This window comes from Lepisma saccharinum, chromosome 1, assembly GCF_977018435.1.
Source record: "Lepisma saccharinum chromosome 1, izLepSacc3.1, whole genome shotgun sequence".
Taxonomy (NCBI): Eukaryota; Metazoa; Arthropoda; class Insecta; order Zygentoma; family Lepismatidae; genus Lepisma; species Lepisma saccharinum.
In genome coordinates, this window is record NC_139229.1 from 2614379 (window position 1) to 2641245 (window position 26867).

General features: G+C 38.4%; 1 protein-coding gene across 2 annotated transcripts in view; it reads right to left on the reverse strand.

Moving 5' to 3' along the window:
* Positions 1–11119: 11119 nt before the first annotated feature.
* Positions 11120–26867, reverse strand: part of Mapmodulin (acidic leucine-rich nuclear phosphoprotein 32 mapmodulin) — a 44034-nt gene continuing 28286 nt past the window's right edge. For both annotated transcript variants that reach the window (XM_083128401.1, XM_083128410.1), the window contains exons 6-8: positions 17650–17759; positions 14650–14764; positions 11120–12167 (exon numbers count right to left, since the gene is read on the reverse strand). In XM_083128401.1, the coding sequence (XP_082984527.1) occupies positions 12118–12167; positions 14650–14764; positions 17650–17759 (275 nt within the window). In that variant the 3' untranslated portion in view covers positions 11120–12117. The remainder of the gene's footprint in view (positions 12168–14649; positions 14765–17649; positions 17760–26867) is intronic.

A 26867-nucleotide genomic window follows, 5' to 3' on the forward strand; every position in this document is an offset into this window, starting at 1 on the left:
AACATATAATCTCCATAAATTGTGAAGATTTTCAGAATATAGACTCGCATTTTCTTATAACCTTTGGCTATTCTGCTGACTGGCTTTCTTAAAAAAATAACCCATTACCCTGAAGATATTTGTAGCCGAGGTATACTAAACTAATTTGTGCACCTAAGGGGCGTAGTGCTATTCATCTTAGCGACCCCGAAATCTATGGATTCCACACTAACATTGGTAGTTTTACATGTCACCCTATTCCCACCCCCACCCCAAGGGGTGTCTTCGAGTTGAATGGCATTGGGAGTGTCACTATTCATCTTAGCGGCCCCGAAAACTATGGATTCCACACTAATATTGGTCGTTTTCCATTATTTTTACATGTCACCCCATTCCCACCCCCACCCTAGGGGTGCCAATGTAACTAATTTTATTTACAGGTAAATGTCACCAATTAGCTTAGTGACTCCGAAAAGTATGAATTCGACACTAATGTAGGTGATTATTCACCCCCTCTCACCCCCCATGCCGATAGGTGGTGAACTTAGAGTTGAGCGGCATTGGGAGTGCCACTATTCATCTTAGCGACTCCGAAAACTATTCCACACTATCGGTTGATTTAGATTATGTCACATCCTTCCCACCCCCACCCTTAGGAGTGCCAGAGGTGTCTTGGAGTGGAACAGCATTGGAATTGTCACTATTCATCTTACAGACCTCGAAAACCATGGATTCCATACTAATATCGATCGTTCTTGATTATTTTTGCAGGTCACCAACTTCCCACCCCTAGGAGTGCCAGGGGTGTCTGAACCCCACAGCATTTCTTTCCATGTTGCAAGTCATACATGTACCAAGTTTGGTTGAAATCGCTCCAGGCATTCGAGAGTTATGCCAGAACATACACACATTTTTATATAGGGTCAATCCATATGAAATCATACAACCTGGTTGCTTGACCATTTTTAAAAAAGTTTATTTTTTGAGTGGTGAGAGTCTCATATATTGACAGTTCAGAACCACTCTTATTTTATTTTTACTATCTTCGATTTGAAGATGGCGGACATTTTTTTATCATGGCGCGCGTCATTTTCTCCATTCGTAAGCATCAGTGGCAACTTTTTTTTCTCAGCTTTGGTAAGTCCTACGACAATGAGACAAAATCTGTGATGTTAAGCAAATTATAGGCTACAATTATATTTCTGTGTAATTTTCTAAATATTATTCCTTCATAATAAATTTTAAGGTTAAAATTGTGTATTTTAATCGCTCAAAATGACATTTTCGGACATTTTTTTTGAGGGGGAAGGCAGTTTGCTTGACACTTGAATTTTTTTGTGCAAGTACCTGTGTATCAATAGAGTACGTCAAAATTATTTGAAGCTTGAGACTTTAATATTTGTTTTTCTACAGGGTCATAAACATGTACTTTTTGCTAAAAAAAATCCAAGTTCAGGGTTAAATATCTCTGGTGGGCAGTTGTTTAAAAATCTGAAATTTGTACACAATACAGTACTTCAGGATAAGTAACTTCAGTAAAAATTTTGAGTTTGAGATTTAATTGGTTTAGGAGATACAAAACTCGTGAAAAATTCAACATTTTGCATTAAATATGGCATGTCTAATTTCATTTCTTATTAACATTTTGTATTGAAATTCTGCAAACTGTAATTTGGAATGTCAATGAACAACATTACAATCCTGAAATGGCTCTGCAATAAAGAATATATACGAGGGCGTGCTGAAAAGTAACGCTTCCCATGTTTTTATTTTCTTTGTTACCTTGTAAACGCATTTTGGATTTTGAGCAACCATACATTGCACTTATAAGACTTTCCACCTTCTCCATTGAAGGTTTCAAACTTCTATCGCCAGGGGGTGCTGAAATATTGCGAGGAAAATGACAGCATGTAACCATGCAATGTTGGTGAAGCGCCTGAAGTAGCATGCCATGATCAAGTTTATAATCGCAGAAAATGTGCTACAAATTGACATTCATCTGAGACTGAGGGAATATTATGGGGATGAATGTGTTAGACATAAGTACTGCGCGATCTTGAGTTTATCATGCTCTTAAAGAAAACCCCAGCTGAACACGATTCCGATGACCTCCATCAGTTCTAGTTCCTGGCCTTTCACTCCATTCTCTAACATAGCTGAGATTTTTTCAGCTGTGGGTTTTCTTTAAGAGCATGATAAACTCAAGATCGCGCAGTACTGATGTCTAACATATTCATCCCCATAATATTCCCTCAGTCTCAGATGAATGTCAATTTGTAGCACATTTTCTGCGATTATAAACTCATCACGGCACGCTACTTCAGGCGCTTCACCAACATTGCATGGTTACATGCTGACATTTTCCTCGCAATAGTTCAGCACCCCCTGGCGATAGAAGTTTGAAACCTTCAATGGAGAAGGTGGAAAGTCTTATAAGTGCAATGTATGGTTGCTCAAAATCCAAAATGCGTTTACAAGGTAACAAAGAAAATAAAAACATGGGAAGCGTTACTTTTCAGCACGCCCTCGTATATATTCTTTATTGCAGAGCCATTTCAGGATTGTAATGTTGTTCATTGACATTCCAAATTACACTTTGCAGAATTTCAACACAAAATGTTAATAAGAAATGAAATTAGACATGCCATATTTAATGCAAAATGTTGAATTTTTCACGAGTTTTGTATCTCCTAAACCAATTAAATCTCAAACTCAAAATTTTTACTGAAGTTACTTATCCTGAAGTACTGTATTGTGTACAAATTTCAGATTTTTAAACAACCGCCCACCAGAGATATTTAACCCTGAACTTGGATTTTTTTAACAAAAAGTACATGTTTATGACCCTGTAGAAAAACAAATATTAAAGTCTCAAGCTTCAAATAATTTTGACGTACTCTATTGATACACAGGTACTTGCGCAAAAAAATTCAAGTGTCAAGCAAACTGCCTTCCCCCTCAAAAAAAATGTCCGAAAATGTCATTTTGAGCGATTAAAATACACAATTTTAACCTTAAAATTTATTATGAAGAAATAATATTTAGAAAATTACACAGAAATATAATTGTAGCCTATAATTTGCTTAACATCACAGATTTTGTCTCATTGTCGTAGGACTTACCAGAGCTGAGAAAAAAAAGTTGCCACTGATGCTTACGAATGGAGAAAATGACGCGCGCCATGATAAAAAAATGTCCGCCATCTTCAAATCGGTGATAGTAAAAATAAAATAAGAGTGGTTCTGAACTGTCAATATATGAGGCTCACACCACTCAAAAAATAAACTCTTTTAAAAATGGTCAAGCAACCAGGTTGTATGATTTCATATGGATTGACCCTATATAGAAGATAATGTATCATTATGTGATCCATCCTTTAATAAATAATAATAATAATTTTATAATTAGGTCTAACAGATTTTCATGAGGGGTGGGGAAAATTATCTCTTTTGAATGTCCCATTTTTGGGTAAAAAAAATTATGGTCACCCTAATCAGAACCTTTCTTACAGCGTGAAATTTGTGAGATTTTATACATTTATATATATGTTCAAGATAATCATACCTTGAACCACTTGAGCCAAGATCATACGCACAATATTTACCTGGAGTGCTTCAATGCAGGATCTGCATGTCATGTTGGCTTGAAATATAGCGGCGGATCGTGATTTCGTGCAATGAATTGTGGGGGGAGTTGTTCACTGAATAGCCTATCATCCATTCAATAACATCACCTTATTAAACCTTTATTCTATATTGTAATAATATTACATTCTAATCCTGTGGAATTTCTATTTTCATAATTCTCTAAATGTTACTTGACAATGATTTAGCATGCAATGTTAATGGGACATTTTCCATTGTCTAGTGCTTTCGTCTTCAGGCGGAGGGAATCGAACCTACGACAGACCAGTGATTTTACTCCAAAATCGATGCTTTAACCAATTACTTCACGGCGGGTAAGGTAAGGATAACATATGTAGAATGTAGCATCCCAGCTGAACCTGCCCTATGACCCTCAAAGTATCCAATCATTTTATTTATTTATTTATTTTTGTAACTTGAGCTCAAAGGTGTGTAGTATGCTCTTGATACACACAACTATGGTTCCCTCTGGGCCTAACTTGCTCCTAGGCCACCCCGATGGTATAGTGGTAGCATCATCTGCTTGTGATCAAGGCCTCCCGGGTTCGATTCTCCATGGAGGTACACTTCTGTTCACAGAAACTGGCACACTCATTTGAGTTAAAGATCAGATTTGTAGATGATCATGTGTGGCAGTAAAGGTTCGGGAAAACAGCACTCTGCAGTGTTGCTGACCACTAAAGTATTTCACCGGATGCAGGGAATTTTCTGACTTGCAGAGTGAAAAGAAACTGTTACAGGAAAGCTTCCCATAACTAATCTAAAAAGTAAACCCTACTTCAATCCCTTCGTTTGGGGAAAAGCTCATATTCATTTGAAAGAGGGGAGTGGATGGTGGTTCTATTTCCTCATTCCCTAGCTTAACGTAACAGCTAGGTTGACGTGCACCAAGAAGGCCCAGATTCAAATTCCAGAGGCACAACCACGAATTTTTGTCGGGGGGGGGGGGGGGGCAAGTACCAGGAAAAACTTACCAATAATAATCATTTTATTATTAATAATGCTAATAATAATATGAAAAACTAAATATGCTGACCAAGGCAGAAATTGATCTTATTTTAAAACAAACTAAACGTAATGTTCCAACCTTCTAGCAAGGTCTTCTTCAGATTCTGTATCAAGTACAAATTAAACAAAGTACAAAACAGGAAGAGATACATCACCTCTGTTATCAACAATGTTTCTGACAGTACATACCTCCAAAACTCCTCTTCCCACCACTATCTAACCCCAGCCCAGCACCAAGCCCTCCGGTCCCTCCGCAACAACCCGGACATCAAAATCCTCCCCGCCGACAAAGGGTCCACCACAGTAGTCATGAACTCCTCTGACTACGTGGCGGAAGCCCCCCGTCAACTCTCTGATTCATCAACCTACAAGCCCACCACGGTTGATTCATCTACCACACACCTTGACAAAATTCGGGATTTTGTCCTCTCCCGAGGACCCCCTGAAGGCCTATCCAATTCCACCATCTCCTCACTCATACCTGACAACCCCCGCACCCCCACTTTCTACCTCCTCCCGAAAATTAACAAACCGAACAACCCCGGGATACCCATTGTGTCCAGCTACAATTCACCCACTGAACGCATTTCAGCCTTTCTAGACTCTCACCTCCAACCCCTCGTCCAAGCCCTCCTACCTCCGTGACACCAACCACTTCCTTAACATCATCCAAAACTTACCACCCCTACCACCTAACACCATCCTCACAACTGTTGATGTCACATCCCTTTACACTAATATTCCCCATGCCCATGGCTTCCGTGCCACAGAATCATTCCTTAACTGCCGACCTAAACCCCACAATCCCAGCACTCACTTCCTGATACAACTAGCCAACCTTGTACTTACCTGCAACAACTTCTGCTTCGGTGATCAACATTACCTGCAGATACGTGGCACAGCCATGGGTACCCGCATGGCCCCCTCTTATGCCAACCTGTTCATGGGCAGGCTGGAACAGGAATTCCTTGACTCCCAGCAACTGAAACCACTCCTCTGGCTCAGATTCATAGATGACATTTTTCTCCTCTGGACACATGGCGAACCCTCCCTCACTACATTCCTAAACCAACTTAACGACTTCACCACCCTCAAATTCACCTGGTTCCATTCAAAAGACCAAGTGACCTTCCTAGATGTGGACATCCACATTGCGAGAGATCACTTGGAAACTTCCATACATATTAAACCGACCAACCACCTCCAGTATCTCCACTACTCCAGCTCACACCCCTACCACACCAAAAAAGCCATCCCATTCTCCCTTGCCCTCAGAGGCCAGCACCTCAACTCATCCCCCTCATCCCGCCAAAACTACAACCTACGCCTGCACCAAGCCCTAACCAACCGTGGCTATCCCTCTACCCTCATCAACAAACAAATCACCAGAGCCAACTCCCACAACCGCACCAAACAACCTAAAACCAACCCTCCAACCCTGATCACCCAATACCACCCCCATATCATGAAAATCAGACATACCCTCCACTCCCTCCTCCCCATCCTGCAGTGATCCTGATACCAGGGACATCTTTCGGGATAAACCCAGGGTCGTCTACCGTCGCCCCCCCAACCTCAAAAACATCTTGGTCTGGAACACTCCCACCCCATCCACACCACTCCCCCCAGCTCACAGGTGCAACAAACCCAGATGCAAGACCTGCCCCATACTCATCACTTCCCCCACAGCGGCAGGCGAGTTCACCCTTCACCCTAAGGGCACCTGCCACTCATCCAACCTAATTTACACCCTCATCTGTCAAATCTGTGGCAACTTCTACATAGGCAAAACCTCCACCCCCCTGAACCTAAGGATTAATAATCACCATTCCTCCACCCAAAACTCCGATTTCACTGTTGCCATCCACACCAACAGCCATAACACCACCTTCAATAACTGCTTCCGTGTTGCCATCATCCATCTTTTACCCCCCGCTCTGCCACATCTTTCCGCAGGCGCTGGGAAAGAGCCTACATAACAGGCATGCACGCCACTATACCCCCCGGACTCAACCTAGCCAACCAGTAACCCTTTCCTCTCCTCCCCAAAATTACCCACCCACCTTACAGTAAACACTGGTGAAAGTACTTCTCGTGATCTATCAACTGTTTCTGGCAACACTGATCGTAGAGACGCTACGGTCAGTATTCTGTGCCTCTTCTCTTAGTAACGCCGATCTTTCTTCAACTTGAAAATGCGACAGATCACGAAATATATAATTATTTCTCTTCGTGTGGTAAGTGTTTACTGTCTCCTTCATCATTAGTGTGTATATATATATATATATATATATATATATATATATATATATTACACAAAAATCACTCCCCTCCAGACAAGATTATTAGAAAGTTGTTTATTTCTGGAACATTCCAGCAGGTGGCCTTCCCTTTCACCTGACAAGCAACTTAGCTAAACATTTCCTATCATCTGAAAAGTGGTTGAACTCTATCTCAGGATCTTTTTCCTTTCTTCTCTCCTCTTTCGCTCTGGTCCTTTCCACTCTTTGAAACACCTTCTTCCATTTTGTTTATCTTCAGTCCCATATTCCAGTTCATTGTCTCTTCTTCACCTTTCTTCTATATTTCCTTGGCCTCCTTCCAATTTCTCACTAGTACTTCCTCCCTTCCTATTTGCTTAACCTCATCCCACTCATGTCACGTCCTGTTCCTCTCATGTTTAAATATAGCATTTCTCTCTCTAGTTGTACATCATCCCTATGTTGTTTCAACCTGTCTTTCCAGTTTCTCCTATGTACACACTGACATTCTTTAAATTTCACTTCATAGATAATCCCTTCCTCTTCGGTTTTCCTTTTTCTTGCTTGCATTCTTCCCTATTCTAAAGATGCTTGGACCCCCCCTCCCCTATCCCTAAGCACTTTGCATCTCTCTTCTGTGCGTAGAACTAGTGGTTCAATATTATTTAATGCCATAAAATACATTAATTTTTCTTTAAAGTGATTTGATAGGAAGTTTTTCTAGGCGTTAAACAGTGATTGTTCATATATTCATTTTAACGATACTTTTTACAATTATTATTATTATTTAATCTATTTCTGGGAATGTATTTCGATCTTCTAGGTGTATTATTGTATGTGGCCGCGGTGGCTCGGTCGGTAACGCATCTGACTACCATGCTAAAGGTCCCGGGTTCGATCCCCGGCCGGTTCAAACCCGGGAACTTTTCTAACGATGGAAGCGGCCCCGGCACCCACCCAGCGTCGAATAACATGGGTACATGGGGAAACCCGGGGGGTAAAGGCGGTCAGGGGCCTGGTGCTGATCACATCACCCCCACTCACAACCGGATCAAGAAAGTGTGGGGCGTTACCCCCACACCCCCTATACGCCTTCATGGCGTGGTGCTAAGCACAGGGGAAAACTTTACTTTTACTTTACTTTACTTTTAGGTGTATTATTTAGGGTTAATGTGGTCCCAAGTGTATACTGAAATAGGTCAAAATTATTTTTCTTATATAAAAACCTAAATAATCAATCTTACGTCAATTCCGTGGACCCAAAGTGTCAAATTTTCCATGAAAATTCAAATCTTACACATTTGTATTGATTTTAAAAAAAGGTAAAGTGCTCCCCTGTGCTTAGCACCATGCCATGAAGGCGTATAGGGGGTGTGGGGGTAACACCCCACACTTTCTTGATCCGGTCGTGAGTGGGGGTGATGTGATCAGCATCACATCCCTGACAGATTCCTGGTGAGTAGCCCACCCCAGTAGACAACTACAGACCACCAACTGTCAGGATTAAAAATTAACCAGTAGACCTACATAAAAATGAGTTGCATCAAAATTTAAGCTTATTCAATTTGGCAATCTATGCTAACCAATTTTCCTTCATTTTTTATCATCCCGAGAACAAAAAAAAGGATCAGTTTTTATAAATTATGCATATGATTGGTTCTTTGAAATTCTATAAATAAAAAATGGATTGTCTGATCGAGATGAAATTTTAGAATGATGCAGGCAGAAAGCTTTTAAGCATCATTTCTTAATTTTCAGATTTTTTTACAAAACCCTTATTAATTTTGCAGAACAACTTTTTCTTAGTATTAGGTAGTCCTACAGAGCTCTTTGCCTCCGTTTTTAAAATCCATTACCACTCTCAATTCATATTGTGAAACATGTTTCTATTCAATGGAGTAAAGATGTACAAGGAACGTCACAACACTGCACACACTGATGTTAGTTGAACCGTGGAAGCAGACATTGTGTTTAAAACCTTTGTCTGCACAGTACTAAAATTTCATCATGATTGGACAACCCAATTTTTTAATAATAGAATTTCAGCCTGATCATTTAGGGGGAAAAAAAAAACTACATTTTTTGTTCTCAATTGAATAAGCTAAATTTTGATGCAACTCATTTTTAAGTAGTACTGGTTATTTTTAATTAGAGTCCAAACTCTAGTACCGTAATGTGGGGCTATTCTGAAAATGTCGTTGCAGTAAATGTCGTTGAATTGTAGTGGCACTTGATAGCAGTATAAAGTTTAAAAAAAGATAGTTCTGTAGCTCATGATGCCACCTTCAATGTACCATACGCATAAGTTGTTAGACTCTTGAGTGAGAGTGTGTGTGTGTGTGTGGGGGGGGGGGGGGGGGGTCCAGAAAAATTCTCAAACCTTTGTTCAGAATTACACTCATTTGGGAGCTATTCTGAACACAAGCACGTTTTGTATGTATGCTCTGTTGTATGAGGGTGGTTTGAAAAGTTCTCTGAATCACCACCAGATGTCAGTGCTAGGACAACGAGGTTCCCGCATAGTAATAGGCCATCCTTTATTAATAAACACGTGGCGCGTCAGTGTTCTGGGTAGAGATCTGTGGTGCGGACGTCACTTTGTAGTTGCTCCCGTGCAGTGCTTTGTGAAGCTGGAAAAAATCGAGATTGAAGCGGTGATAAAGTACTTCGTAAAGAAAGGTATGAAAGCAAAGGAAATTCATGCCGATTTTCTGAACACACTGGGAGACTCTGCTCCTTCATATTCAACTGTTCAAAGTAGACAAAATTTGGTCGGGACAGCTTAGAAGATGATCCACGTAGTGGTTGCCCAAAATGTGCTACCCCAGAAATTATTGAAAAAGTGCATAAATTGGTCATGGAGGATCGCAGACTGAAAGTGCGTGAAATTGCTGAAGCTATAGGAATGTCATCCGAACGGGCGTATCACATTTTAACAGTTGAATTGGATATGAGAAAATTATCTGCAAGATGGGTGCCTCGACTTTTAACACAGGACCATAAACGCATCAGAGTGGACATTTCCGAACAATGTTTGACTCGTTTTAAGAGAAACCAAACAGATTTTTTGCACCGGTTTGTGACGACAGATGAAACGTGGGTCCACTACTATACCCCAGAGACAAAACAACAGTCAAAGCAGTTGAAACATGTTGATTCACCACCACCAAAGAAAGCAAAGAAAGCAAAGGCAATACGGTCGGCCAGAAAGGTAATGGCGTCAGTGTTTTGGGATGCGAAAGGGATTCTGTTGATCGATTATCTTCCCACTGGTCAAACAATTACGGGATAATACTACGCTAATCTCCTCGACCAACTAAAGCATAAGATACGGGAAAAGAGGCCAGGTTTGGCAAGAAAGAAAATCATCTTGCATCAGGACAATGCGCGCCCTCACACAAGTGTCGTTGCCATGGCAAAAATTCATGAACTTTGTTACGAATTGTTGCCACATCCGCCTTATTCGCCTGATTGGGCTCCCTCAGACTTCCATCTTTTCCCCAAACTCAAAAGTTTCCTCTGTGGACGGAGATTCTCTTCAAAGGAAGAACTAATAGCCGAAGTTAACACGTATTTCACAGGCCTGGAGGAATCTAATTTTCGAGATGGGATCAAGGCATTGGAACATCGCTGGACCAAGTGCATTAGTGTACAGGGAGACTACATTGAAAAATCAAAAAAAATCACTGTTGTAAGTAGTTTCTTTCTATTCCATTCAGAGAACTTTTCAAACCACCCTCGTACTTCACCTAGGGACTATTTGGAACATTCCATCTTACAGTTTCTGAACATGCTGATATGTTTCTGCAAAACGTGAAAGCAACTGTTCCTAGGTTTCTATTTTTTATTAGTTCCGTTTTGCGACCACATGGGAATTATTGCACTCAGAGTGAACCATTATGATCCCAAAATAACCAATTTTCTTCCAGGTGGTTTTTAAGATTAGTTCAGTAAGTATAAAACAGAAAAACATTTTAGAACACACTGTTCAGAAAAGCCCCACATTACAGTATCTATAATTTTTAATCCCACACAGTAGTGGCAGAACTGTTGCAGGATAAGCTCTCCGGGAAGTAGAAATTGATCACATTTCATGCCTATGAGGGAAGAAAATTCGTAATTTCAGGAATTTTCAGACCATAGACATTCTGAAAAACTGAAATCTGCAGAAATGAAAATATGAAAACAGCAAAGGCAATGTACGGAACATTAAAAAACTGAGGCATATAGTTTTGATAAAAATTTACTCAACAACTGACAATACATGGTAGTGATAATGTGATGGACAAAATACTATTTTCTGTTCCCTGCAATCACTCGGCTGTTTTCGCATTAAAAAAAGAAGAGAACCAATCAGGCAGACAAAGATCCCTTGACATTGAAAAGCAAATGCAACATACCATGAACATGGGCATAACAAAATAATACATGCATTTGTACTTTCTCTGGTCGACATTTTTTTTCTTTTTTACTATTATTTGCACCTTGTCATGGTAGGTTGCCAACAAAACGAGATTATTACTACTGTAAACAAGTGATTAAGCTGATTCTGACAAGTTTTCTAAAAGTTGATTTAAAATACCGAATATGAAAAATCTGTATGCACTTACCATACTAAATATGTCTAAACAATTTAAGGCTTAAGCTTTTTGGTTACTTTTGCTTCTCTTGTAGGAAATATATTAGAACCAATAGCTTAAGTCGGTCAGTTATTGTAAAAATGAATTCACTTTTTTTCCAATTTTCTACATCTAGTTATGTGCTAAGGATCGAGTGCAAAGAATTTTTTCTCCTGTACAAAAGGATATTATTTATATATATTTATATTTTTCTCATTCGTTCAGCCTTCTAAGGCTGAACTACACACATGGGTGAAAATCCCATCTTAATGTTCTCTTGTTACTGCGACAAGGCTCCCAAATAATTGGACATTAATTATCTCACCTCACGCCGTCCTCTTCAGTACAAATGAATAAAGCACACACACACGCATACACACACACACACACACACATACACTTGTGGTCGGCCATATTTGGAAGCCTCGTGCATCCAAAAGTGGACCTTCAATTAATAAGAGCTAAATTTTTCACAGACGTGCAATGCCTCGTTCATATATATACACCACACACTAGCTCAACAATCTTGACAAGTCATTTCCTTCGCACCACCAATTCAATCTGTGGTGATGGGTATGATGTCGTTTGTCAGTGGCTGATGGTTGCCTATTCATCTTCATCCTCATGCTTTCTCTTCTTTCCTCTTGGACCAGCACCTGGAGAAAAAACAACTTTTTATTTCCTGTACTACAATTAATTATTATTGGATGTAAAGTTTTTAGATGTACATCCGAAATTTACTGGTAGCAATAACCCACATTACCATATTTACGTGTGTAATGCCCACCCTGGTTTTTGAGGGGGGAAAGCAACAAAAAATTATTTCTCATATATAATGCCCAGTACAATTCAGGTTCAAGAAATGGCTCTTAGTTGTAGGTCTTAAAAGCTCATGCAATGCCGATCAAGAGCAAACATCATACCTATTCAGTGAGTCGCATGTTGCTATGTGGAGCAAAACTAAAATATAGTCTTCTGTATACAACGAGTCCCCAGCCCTCTCCCTCTGCTGTGTTTAGCACCCCAAAGCTCACTTCTGCAACCAGCTTGTTTATTCTGTAGTAGAAGAAAGATCGCAATTATGTTCTGGATTTGCAGCATTTTTTCCTCAATAAGAATAAAAGCCAAACTGTGAGAAACTTGCCACAGGGCATTTATATAAATATGTATGAATTCAGTGGGATTTGGATTAATAAAAGTGGCAATTTTTCACATCTGTGGAGATAATTACAGCATAATTTTCTCCGTGCATTCATAATGCTCTGAAGGCAATTTAAAGATTACAGCAAAAGATGTCGTGTGTGACTGGACAAAAATCAGGCACATAGCAACACTGCTTTTTTGTCTGAAACTGGCACAACTAGAGGCGAAAAGTTTGGGTTTCCTGAAATTTGTTCATTGGCTGGTTGGGCTTCAACTCCGCTGCATGTTTGCTTGTTTAACCAGAAACAACCAACAATCTTGTTACACCCGAGTTGAAAAGCAACGGTCTACAGGTGAAGTAGACAAAACATCATGAAGTATATTGTCTAACTAGCAAGTTTCAACTTCAGCCATGAAGCTTTTATCACGCCAACTCTTTCTACAGCAAAGTTTGCCTTCAACCCACATAACACCCGCAGCACAGAAATTATTACTTGGCAAGTAACTGTTATAATACATATAAGTCAATCAGGATTTCAGAAAAAAGTTTAAGAGGGGAAAAGGCAATTTAGAATTGCCTTTTCCCCTCAAACTTTTTTCTGAAATCCTGATTCAAAATTGGCATCACTTTTTCTCTCTTTCTTTAGAACTTGGACTTAAGATTTATGCAAGAGACCATTGCTTGTATGCAGTGGGCAAGGTGTAATATCTATATGCAGTCATCACAAGATTTGCCAAATGTTTAAAGTCAATCTTTGAAGGGGGAGCTGGGGGCAATATTTCACTGTGATAAATTACAAGCCCATTGATCAAAGACCTAATTAATTAAAGTTATTACCTTTCCTGTATATAAACTAGTCTCCCCTGTGATTTTCATGAGGAATCTGAATGACTGTTTTAGAATTGTTCACCTGCAAGTGTTCTCTCTCAATGCTATTCTCCTTACGTTGATCTTTTAAAGGTACAAATTTTCTTGAGAGGAAAACTTCTCTCAACTGATGTTTTGGCTTGTGTGTTACAAATTTATTTAGCCAAAAAAAAACTTGAAGTGTTGTCTAAATTTTTTATCAAAAATCCTACCAATTTACATAGGAATTTATCCTAGGATGTTCAGTTCTATAAACACAATCAGTTCAATTTTTAAAGCCTTGTAAATAATAAACAAATATTTGGATAAACAATTTGAATTTTGGCAAACAGATTTTCAGGAAAATTGTTAAGTTTCCGAACTTAATATGAATTTTGAGGGATTTCTGAAAAAGCCCACATACATGACAACAGGTTGTCAATAACAGCAAAATAAAGACTTATGTACCTTTGTTCAGACTATAAACCATGGCTGAATTTGCATTGTGCATGGCGTTGACTACAGAGATCAGCCGAACGCTACTGAACATAGTAGGGATAAACTCAACTTGGTTTAGCCCAGGTAAGAGCACTGTACTTAATAAACACAGTAGTAAGAGTTGGGCATTGGAAGTAGTACCAGTCTCTCATTTCAATGCGCTAAGATTTGATGTCCCTTGGATATTTCTTGCTTCATCATGCTGTCACTTGACTAATTTTGCTGAAATATGCAAATATTCAGACTTGTTTCTTAGTAAAGATAAAGGTTCCTGTTTCCTGTGCATATAGCATCGTGCCACGAAGGGATATTTATGGGATGTGATGTGAGCAGCACCACACTGCAGGCCACCTTTACCACCCCCACCCACTGATTTGAGCCTGAAACCCCCCCAGAGCCACTTTTATGTGAGGACAAGATGAGAAAAATTCTGGCCTTAGATCGCCCACCCTGGGAATTGAACCCAGGTCTCCTGCGTGGCAGTCAGATGCCTTACCAACTAGACCACTCCTACCTTGACATCACCAAATCTCCCAATGACCGGATGGACAACTTACCTCTGCTCGTATGCCGAATAGATAGATCTGAAATATCACCAAGTAATGCCAACAATTAATAATGCATCAGCTGTGGTTGTATTCGTCACTTACCTTCATCTTCTCCATCCTCCTCCTCTTCTCCTTCCTCATCTTCATCATCAACTCCTTCCTCATCATCTTCATCCTCAGCCCCTTCGCCTTCGTAATCTTCACCCTCACTCTCCTCCTGTTAAAAAAAGGAGAGTTTAAAAATTTGTAATTTAAATTGCGCAGAATAAGATAGTATTTTAGCAACTTCAGGTTGAGTATAAACCTTTACTAGGGTTGAGACAAAACCGACGTCAATGTATCGAAAAGTATCTCTTGGAATTCATTTACAGACACCTGCCGATACATTTCCGGCATTTTGGTCTTTTACGGGGCCTGCAAATATACCGCACGACACTTTCAAATTCGGAGTCCTAATTATTTTTCACCATTGTATGAAAACACAGAACTTTGTGATAACATAACATGTAATTTGTGTGGAACATTACATTAATCAATATTTTGAACAACTTGTAATTATTACAATTTTCAAGGATCAATATAGTTATTGGTGGGAATTGGTGAGAGTATCGGTACAGGTTCAGTGTCAGCCCACGTGTGTATAATGGTTTTTGATGGGAAAAATAAGACAAAACATTACATCTAGTATATAATGTGCAGTACAATTCAGGTTCAAGAAATGGCTTACTTAGTGGTAGGCCGTAAAGCTGTTGCTATGCCAATCAAGAGCGAATAACATCATACCTATTCAATAAGTTGCTATGCGGGCCAAAACGAGAATAAAGTCTTGTGTATACAATGTCTCACCCTCTCCCTTCCCTCCACTTTGCATCCCAAAGCTTTCACTTCTGTAACCACCTTGTTTATTCTGTGAAGAAAGCAAGATCAAAATGTGAAAGAGGGAGAGATATACTGCAGTTTTCAAATTGCAAATTCTTCAGAATGACAACAGGACTCTCGTTCAAAAATTCGACATGGTGTGAAAAGTGTAAGAGAATGGCTGAAGCAAGAAAAGTTGAAGGCAGCACCATCCAAGAACCGGGCAGAAGTGGAGCAGAAGTTACATAATTATGAATTTCAGTGCTCAGGAAGATATTTTCTATTATTTCTCACGTGGCAAATGCAGATATTACACATCCAGTTTGTTGGGACGTGCATGATCAAATCCCTATGTCTCAAACTCTCAGATACAAAGAAAAATCATGGGAAACTTCTATACGTAACTTTTTGAAAAAGCATTTTTACTAAAGAAACCCAAAATCGTAATTTGCATTGCACCTGTTTTATGCATGTTGGATGCAGTGAGACAGTGAAAACATGTGTGGTTTCAGGTTGCATGTCTGAATTATTCCGTGCATAATATGCACCACATTTCTTAGGGGGCAAAAATTTTGGAAAATAAAAGTGGACATTATGCATGAGTAAATACGGTACCTGTAGAGTTGCAAGAAATTCACAATACTCAATGTAGTATCAATGTTAACCTAAAATGTTCCCACGTAAAAACTAGATGTAACAGCTTTGTACTGCAACATACTTCTCATGGAACTGAGAAAATCATGGATAATGTAGTGAATGGAAACACGGGACATGCTCAATGATATTCCTTCCAAATGTCTCCAGCTTCTTACTAATTTCAGATATACCTGACCTACCTTGTAGGGGTGGGGTTATTTGTCAGCAGTACCTATGTGTAGTGTTATGAAGTCCAGGGTGGATAAAAAATCATGATTTTTTAAATAAAAATCTAGCTTAAAATTGCTTGTGTGTTTTGGCACTGTACACACAGATCCTTCTTCATAGAAAGGCTTTTTTCTGGTAAAGTGCCCAGTAGTAAAAAATTTGAACAGTTTGATCAAAGCAAATAAAAAATTTACGTTAATATATATGTTTCTGTTTCTGATACTGTATATATGAACCTACTATGGAAATCTTAAGTGTTTTAATGAAACTATACTAACTTTAGTAACTTTTCCTCCTGTGAAAATAAAACATTCTGGATCTACTATATAATTGTAACTTCAAATATTTTTTATAACCCTTGTAGCTCAATTTTGGTGATTTGATTTAAATAATAGTATGCAAAATATCAGCTGCCATGTTTATTTCCAGCTTAATGATAATGACACTATGTATTTGCAGTTTAAAATGGTTAATATTTTGAATATTTTTCTACACAAATTTTTGGCTATTATTGCCAATGATTATTGAATTTTAAATGTGTTTACAGTTTACATATCCTTCGCCCCATCAGTACATATATTTTGTTTCCTTTCTTAGAGCTTAAAAAACACCATTTGATGATTACAAGATTAATGAACTTTCACCAAAAGTGATTCTGATATCTACAAATTCCTTATCTACATTACTCTATAAATTAATTATTTATAGTGATTTAAATCGGTGAATTAAAAAAACAATCACCCGATTTAAATGAATCAACCTTGATCGTGCCTGTAGCAGTGTTATGTAATTCTACATGGAAATCAGGAAGGACTTACACTATACGTAGAGGCATGCATATTTGGTTTGCGACGAAAACACTAAATGTGAAAAAACACATTCTAATGTTAATTTTTCAGGTTTCTGAAAGGTGTGAGGTGCATTTTCCTACCCTGTTTTGTCACGAAATGATGAGAAATGAACTGCAAAATAGACTCTTAAAACACGAAATCTATCATTTATATAAAGACACAACACTTTCTGAAGTCTGAAGTATCCTGAGAGTTATGCAATTCACAGAAAATTGATTAATTCTGTAGTAAATATTTGAGAAGCAAAAATGGACTCCTTTATACAGGAATAAACTTAATATTCTGGTAATGATTTAACGTGCAATTAGAAGGGATATGTTTATTTTGTGTAATAGTGCAATTTCTTAATCAAATTTGGGATTATATTCACATTTCTAAAAACCAAAATGTCATTTTATATGATGCATTTTCACCGCTATAAGAGCGAAATTTCATTTTATTTACCACTTTTGAACCCAAAATTGACTGTTTTTGTACCGAAATTTTGCTTTTTTATTTACCAAAAATATGTGCCTCTAACTATACGTACCTCTAGATTCTCCTTGTACACATGGTCAAGCCCCACTTCATCTTCCCCTTCTTCATCTAAATCATCTTCGTCGTCGTCATCCTCTTCATCTACTCCCTCCTCGTCATCATCTGAAATACAAAAACATTTTTCCAATGGCACTTTTTTTTTAGATTGTAAATGGAATTTGAAATGCACGCAGAATTTCATTCAGGAGGAATATACTCAAAATTTGGATTATAAAAGAATAAAATGGGACAAATATATTTTTATTCCAACCATGTCCACGCAAGATAAATCTTCCAAGTGTTGGATATTTTTGTACAGAGATATTATCACTTTTCAATTGTCATGTTTAACCCCTCCCTCCCATTGTCAAGAACAAAATTTACACACACTTTATTATTAATATGAAATGTAAGTGTGACAAGAAATATACATCTTGTTTCACTACATGCTTGGTTGAATATGAAGCAATGGTAATGACTAGGGCTCGGAAGATGAAGAAAAACATTCTTCTTTTCAGAGCCTTGAAAACAATGCTAAACCTGACATCTGTCAGAACCAGAAAACATTTTGCATTTTTAGGCATTTTTGTCTTTTAGGACATTTTTCAGTATTTTTTCCCCTACATTTTTTAGGTTTATTTTTATCCTTCCTTGTTGTATCATGAATTTTAACTAGCATAACTTACATATTTCAATTTCCTGAGATGGTCCTTTTAGCAAGTTCGCCAATCGAAAGTACAGTCAATGGAAAAGCACAATATAATTTATTTTTCCTCCAGCAAACTTAAAATACTTGTGTGAAGCCTATTTTGAGGTTCCCTTGCTTGCCACTATTATTGCTTTAATCTGTTCTTTTAAAGTAAAATTTGTCCCACACACACACACAATACAATCTGATGTACACGAAACAACTGTATTTTCAGATCTTGCTCGACTACTGTATCGTAGAAGGACCATTCTGAAAGGAGGTGATTGACTTTACAGAAAAACCTTTCAGTGTATTTTATGCAACCTTGAAGTAAAAATATACAAAACTATATTAGCACTTAATTTGTTTTTGCCCTTTGCTTCAATAGTTTAAACCACCAAACTATACATTTTAGCAAAATATTCAACTACTCTTCAAATTTATGAAAAAAAAATATAATCAAGCTTTCATTTGAAGAGCGTTCCGAGCCCTAGTAATGAAACTGTAATCTTACACGAGAAACTCAAACAGGGTGACCACACTAGGACCATGATAAAATTCACGCATAATTCCCAGTTTTTAAGGCGAGCTTTCCAAAAATTCAAGTGTACAAGCTGCTAATGTTTTCTCTACTTTAACCTTACATATTACCACTTCTGTGCGATCAGCACTTGTAATGGAAAATTTGGCCGACCGCCAAAGAATATGTTGTAAAATGGCAACTCTCTGTAACCTTGCTTCAATACACAGGAACAAAATTAATTATCAACAAGCTTCTCTACATGTTACATCTTGATTGCAATCAAGAAGGTTCAAAGAAGCCCTCAAGAACGAGCCAGCAGCAACAACCAAACCAAATGGCACGACAGCAAATTCCAATTGGCAGATCAGTGATGTGATGCAACTCACTCCAAGATCTAATACTACCTTTACATTACATGCAGTGCTTGTATTAATATTAACAGAACAATGTAATTTGTAAGCAGGGTGGCTACAAACAAGCAGAAATGAAATTCCCTGACTTTTCCAGGTTTTCCAGGACAAAATTTACATTTTTCCCTGACAATTACAAACTAAACTAAATCGATAACGGTTGTGATTATGCCGAAAATTAGGTTAAGACTCACTGTTACGAGGGTCACTATTTATATTTTGAGCCTAACAATGAAAAAACAGGAATTTGGCATTGAAAACTGCTTTATTGTTTTTCGAAGTATTCTCCTTTATGGTCAATACACTTTTGCATTCGTTCGAATCATTTGTCAAAGCAGTTTTTCCAATCTTCTTGAGACACCTCCATAATATGGTTTTTGAACGCATCAACGGCATCTTCCGCCGACGAAAATCGTTGTCCACTCAATTTATTCTTGACATTCGGGAACAAGAAGAAGTCATTGGGTGCCAAATCAGGACTGTACGGCGGATGACCCATCAATTCGATTTTTTGACTGTTCATAAAGTCGGTTGTTAGACGAGATGTGTGACAGCTGGCATTGTCTTGATGAAGAATGATCCGACGGCGTTTGTTTGTTTCCCGTATTTGACCGAAGACCTCTGGCAAACAAATTGTTGTGTACCATTCAGAGTTGACCGTTCTACGTTCCTCTAAAGGCACAGTTGCCACATGACCAGTTTTCCCGCAAAAAACAGGCGACCATTTGTTTCGATGTGCTTCGAGCGCGAACAACTTTTGTTGGATTGGGTTCATCTTGAAACACCCATACAGTTGACTGCTGTTTAAGTTCCGGCTTATATGCATATATCCATGATTCGTCACCTGTTACAATCTTATATACATCTTTTGAAGCACCACGATTATATTTATTGAGCATTTGTTTGCACCAATTGACGCGAGCGTCTTTCTGAGTTTTTGTCAAATTGTGTGGGATCCAACGAGAACATACCTTTCTCACAGCTAAATGATCATGTAATATTTTATATATGCTGGTGGACTAATGCCTATGGTTGCCTCAATCTCACAGTATGTCACATGACGATCTTGCAGTATTAGGTTTTGCACAGCATCAATGTTTTCTTGAACAACAACTGATTTTGGACGACCTTCGCGAATCTCGTCGGTGAGCGAATGGCGGCCACGATTAAATTCGTTATACCAGCGTTTCACAGTGGCAAAGGATGGGGCTTCATCGCCAAATGTGGAAGTAAGTTGATCGATGCACTCTTGTCTTGATAATCCACGTCGAAAATCGTAAAAAATCATCGCACGAAAATGTTCACGAGTTAATTCCATTTTATTGTTGTCGCGCAATCTCCAAGGCAACATAAACAACACAAATCAAGCTATTGACAAAACATTTGAAGTACGTTATGGTCAATAATGCCAGACGATTCCGTGCAAACGTCAAATCGCGCCTAACTTCAATCAGTGTTGCCAAGGCTCAAAATATAAATAGTGGCCCTCGTACTAATGCAATAAATTACAACTGATATTCATGTTTTATTTATGCCTAATCGGTATGGACCTTGATATTTTGTTATTTTTTTTCAAATTGGTGTATTTTCTTATTTTCTTTATTTTTACTATACGGTGTTATTTTTCTCAAAATTCACATTTTCATTTTAACGCATTTTCTGGCAAATATCTGAAATTATTCCTTCATGGTGCTTTTAAACTACTGTTTCAAATTGTAAGTCGCATGGCTTACGCCTCTTCGTGAGAGTTTGATATCTTGTAAGTTCTTTTGGGAAAGTTATTTTCCATACCCCCCTTTTTTAATTTTTAAGGTAAGGATTTTAGATAATGGAATTCCCCCGTATATACTGAAGGGTGCATAATGACCCTAAGTGGCGGCGCACCTAAAAAATTAAAATCAATCAATCTCACGTGACAGATACCGATATATTATATTATATTTTTTTTTTGACTTGTCAGTATTAAGTTACCCAAAATTTGCTTTTTTGTTTTAGAACATTTATCTGCCAAATATACCGAAACTTAATACTACATTGTGCTTGTAAACGATTATATTAAATTGTAGATCACATGGTCTACGTATTTTCGTGACAGTTTGATATGTTGGAACAGATTTTTGAGGAAGTAAAAGCAAAGTACTCCCCTGCACTTTTCGATGAAGGTGTATAAGGGTGTGGAGTTAGGGCCCCACACTTTCTTGCTCACGGCTAAAGGTGGGGGTGCTGTGATAAGCACCACGCTCCTGGCTACATTTATCCCTCAAAGTTTCCTCAAGGTACCAGCTTCATATGATGCTGGGTGGGTGCCGGAGCAGTTTGAATAGGCGGAAAACATCCTGGTTCTCCCCCGCAGGGGATCGACCCCGGGTCTCTTGCATAGTAGTCAGACGCCCTACCGACTGAGCTCCATTATTACTCGCTTGACAAATGCCGATGGAGCGCACTTAGCTTGGTAATTCAAAACATATCTCGTGCGACAAATACGAGGATGTGGATCCCGTGTGACAGTAGATACGCACTCGATCTCCTGTTAGAACCCTGCCACTTTGCTCTGTGATGCAAATGGTTTTGATAGAATTTGAAAAAATTGTGGGAAATACATAATTTAATGTGGCTGTCGAAATTATTCCATGTACGTATAACTATATAGTTAACTCTTGAGTAAAATGTTGGAAAACTTGCATGTTCTATGTACATAAACATGGCCTAGAAAAAAGAAGAATGTTGGATTTCATGGAAATTTAAGTTGATTTAGGTACTTTCTTTAAAAAATCGCTAAAAACGTCAACAATTCACATTTTATGCCAAATTCGCATTATTTTGATATTTATAAAGATCGAAAAATGTGTCCAGACATCACTGCACATTCATAAACATAACTTCGCAGCAATTACCATTTTTCACGGTTTTGGCGTTTGCGGAAAATCAATCGGAAATTACTTTCTGGCCACCCCTAGTATAAATCAGTAGATTGAAAGTGAAAATTTAGCAGGGCTGGCAGAAAAAAGTCAATTCTTGAAGAAAGTGATTTGCTTTGATGATTGAATGATTCGAGTAAATATGATATTAAAATATTTACGTATTTATTATTAGTATTTTATTTTATAATATTGGACATTAACCTTACTCAGTGAGAGATTAATGACCATCTCTCACGAGTTTAAACAGACAGGACAGAGAGTGGCGTTAATTTCATTGCAATACTAGTGTTGCAGTAAATTTGAGGTTGGGAGCATGCACTTGCCAATTTTTATAACGTTCACCAATGCAGATTTATGTTTCACTTTTTCGTGATAGTATTAAATATATATCCAGTTTTGTTGGATTCTTCTTGATATCTAAGAAAAGTGCAATGTGATTGTAAACGTATGTTAACTTGTGCGAAACCAGTAATACGTCAGGATGATGAAAGAAAACCTTTGTAAGCACTGCTACATTAAATAAGGTGAAGTGAGCCAGAAGAGTAATAAAATTCCAGCAGCATATTTGCAGTCTAAAGCTCTTCTTGTTTATGCATACGATTTTTGTTGGATGTTGCAGTCCGAAAACATCGAACAAAAATCATAAGAGTCCCATGCATGCAATTTCTGTCACATGTTGTAGTGAGATACTTTGTCGGATGTCGATATTCGACAAAAATCGTATGTATCAATGGAACCTATTTGTTTCCATGTTCCTTCAGTTTGCCCAACAAAATGCCTTACTACGATGTCCGACAACTATCGGACGGTGCCACCCGCTCCCATCCCCTCCATCTGTTGACAGTTCTGTCTCCTTACTACTCCCATACGGACAAAAAAAAATGATAATTCAATGCATTTTCCACGTAATATTCACGGCTTAACCTTTACTTCCTCGATGATATTATATGGTATCATCAGAGTAAGGTCGTTCTGACCCGATGAAACCATATGGTATCATGGTGCAGATTACGAAATGAATGTGCATTTTGGACCCTTATACTCTTCTGTTTGGGTTGAAACTCGGACACAGGTCTCGAGCAAGCCTGGGTAAATTCGTATTGATGATCAACCTCCCCCCTCTCCGCAACATATCCATGACACATTTCCGAATAGTTTCAAATTTTGGCTCATTATTCAACTTGTATAGCACCCAGGAACATGAAACAAGTTTCAGTCTCTTTGGAATCGTCCATTCTTTGCAGAGAATACCAAGGTTTGCGCCTTCTCCCGAAAATAGTGAGAGAAGAGGAGGACAAACACCAGATTTTTTTTTTCATTGACATTCGGTTGTCACGCCCCTAACCCCCCTTCCTCGGTTCGGCTATCTTAATTGTACACGGTTGCATGCTATGATGTTTTAGCTGCAAAACAAAACTTATCCGAAGTAGATTGCTCCCATAGTGCCCAAGTTATAACAATTATCCTCCAAAAATGCTAATTACCTATTTTTCGTAAAACAAAGAAATGACATTTTGGCTTATTATTCAACTTGTATGACACCCAAGAACATGAAACATGTTTCATTCTCTTGAGAAATGTCCATTCTTTAAAAAGAATACTAAAGTTAGCGCCTTCTTCCCAAATAGCGGGAGAAGAGAGGGCAAACTCCAGATTTTTTTTTCATTGAAATTCGGGGGTCGCGCCCGCAGACCCCCCTCCCTCGGTTCGGCGTTCTAAATTGTACACGGTTGCATGCGCTGATGTTTTAGCTGCAAAACAAAAGTTATCCGAAGTAGATTGCTCCCATAGTTCCCGAGTTACAACAATTTTCGTCAAAAGAGTGTTTGAAGTCAATGAAGACGCTATTCCCTGACATTTCCCTGACTTTTTTTGGCACCTCAAATTCCCTGACTTTTCCCGGTTTTCCAGGTTTTCCAGGTCTGTCGCCACCCTGTGTAAGCAATATATTGGGAAGTAAAGATCTAAGAACCCCACCTAGTGGTTGCAGGACCTTGCAGTTGGTGGTGGGGCTTGCATGCTCTGATGATCCCCTAGGCTATACAGGCGGTAGCATAGCTACTGGCAGGGTCTCCCATGGCGGGCAGGCTAGCGGGTAAAGAGCCAGATGGATGGTCATCTCAACGACTGAGGAGGCGGAGGAACCTAGAGGAGTAATACCTCTATAAAAAACCTTGGTCCATCTGGCTCCGGATGGTAGCACCTTGTAAGGGTCCCTTTCCAAGGTTATGGTGAAGACCTCAACGACATCTGTGGCGGAGAAGGAGACCTTCGGAACGCCAGATATGGCGGAAGAGGCAACCCACCCTCTTGGGAGAAGAGGGAAACCACTGCCTTGTGGAGAAGGGGAACTTCAAAGGCTAAGGGAGTAAACCACGAAAGAAAATCCTGGTCCCCCAGGTTGGGGGTTGGAGTGAGAGACTTTAACTCTACCCGTAAAACGTAGAGCAGAACAGCTAAGCTATGCTCACTGCAAGCCCAGAGGCAGAAAGGAGGCAGCCCCTCCACTGGGCTAAAATGCTGTAGGCCAATCCCCTGCACATTTGAACCTCAATGATTAAAAGAAAAAGAGAGCAAGCTGGACAGATCACGACGACAAATTGGCGAGGATATGGCTCAGTGAACGTTGGAACATGGAATGTAAGGGGTCTAAATGGGAAAGAATGTGAATTAGTAAGAGAGATAAAGGAAACAAAAGTGAAATACCTTGCAGTTACAGAAACAAAGAAGAAAGGTAATGGAATTGAAGAACTTGATGAAAACTTTCTTCTATTCTACAGTGGAGTACCAAAACAAGAAAGAGCAAGATCAGGAGTGGCATGTATGATACATAAAGATAGAAAGGAAAATATCAAGGGATGGAAATTTATAAATGAGAGAATAATGACAGTAGACATTTTAGAGCAGAAAGAATTAACTCTAGTGATTGTATATGCCCCTAACGAGAATGAAACTTCAAACAACAAAGATCAGTTTTATGAAATACTACAAAGAACTATTGAAGACATAGATAAAGAAGTTATTATCCTAGGAGATATGAATGCCAGAGTGGGAAATAAAACTGATCGATGGGGAAAAGTAATAGGAAAGTATGGAGAAGAAGTTATAAATAACAATGGAGAGAGACTATTGGAACTCTGCATAATAAATGATCTGATTATCACCAAGTAGAAATGAAAACTCTATAATAGATTACATCATTGTGCGGAGAGATATGAAAAAGTTCATAAGAGATGCAAGAGTTAAAAGAGGGCCAGAAGTAAACACCGATCATAAACTTCTCATATTAGATATGACCATGGGGGTTAAAAGTAAGACATCAAGGATGAATAGAAGGAAGAAAACGATAAATTACAACATAAGAGAGAAGATAAAGGTATAGAAGTTGAAAGAGAAAAATGTTCAAGAAGAATTTAGAAAGAAAGTGAAAGAAGAACTAGCGAATGAGCAAGTAGAAGAAAGAGAAGAGTACTTAGAAAAACTCTGGAGTAAATGGAAAGGGGCAATAATATCTGCAGCTGAACAAGTATGTGGAACATCTAGAGTAGGAAGCAAGAAGAAGATAACAAATTGGTGGAATCCAGAAATAGAAGTGGAGGTAAAAGATAAGAAAAAAAATGGAAGAAATACCTGTCAGTGGGTACTCTGGAGGCATTTGAAGAATATAGAAAGCAGACGGATAAAGTGAAGAAAGTGGTTCAAGAGGTAAAGAAAGAAATGTGGGAGTAATTTGGAAGAAATATGGAGCAAAATCGTAAAGAAAATCGAAAATTTTTTTTACAAAGTTTTGAAGAACATGAGGAAACAAAAAGATTGCCCTTTAAAATTTATATATGATGAAAATAAGAAATTATTAACAAATTCTGAAGAAATAATGAAAAGATGGAAAAACTACTTCCAAAAATTACTAAGTGAAAACGAAAGAAACGTACCAAATGAAGAGGAGGAGGAGAGAAGGCCTGAAGAACCAGATATGCTATACTGGATCCGCGCTTAGAAGGAACTGTACCGTAAACAAATGCACGTGTATGAATACAGTGTTGCCAACCAATAACTACAGAATATAGCGAAAAGCGAATTCTTACAGTGTCTAGGGTTCTACATTATATTGTAGAAATGCTTTTTATGACTTAAAAGGAACTGTACTGTAAACAAATGCACGTGTATGAATACAGTGTTGCCAACCAATAACTGCAGCATATAGCGAAAAGCGAATTCTCACAGTGTGTAGGGTTCTACATTATATTGTAGAAATGCTTTTTATGGATAATCTCCATAATCACAATGTGGACATGTCATACCCTATTTGTTGCTAGTTTTCATAGAATAAAGAATACAAATTTTCCTCCTAACTTCCCTCACAATAAAAGCCATTTTTTGAATGGCCAGTTCCTTCCGTATATCCGTAGGTTTATGAAATATATATATGTAGTATAAACATATTCACATAACTAGAGTAGTTTTGCATACATTTTTAGAGTTTTCCAAATTTCACGTAAATTGGACAAAAATTGTAAGAGAATTTGAAAAAAAATCCAATATCGTGGATCTGCGATTTTCTCTTTTTATGCTATCAAAAAATGAAGTAGACCCTGTCTTGCAATGGACGTAGAGAATAGGTGTGCAGAATTTCGACTAATTTACTCAAAAATCGTAAGAGGTATGACGAATCGAAAATTACCAACGAAA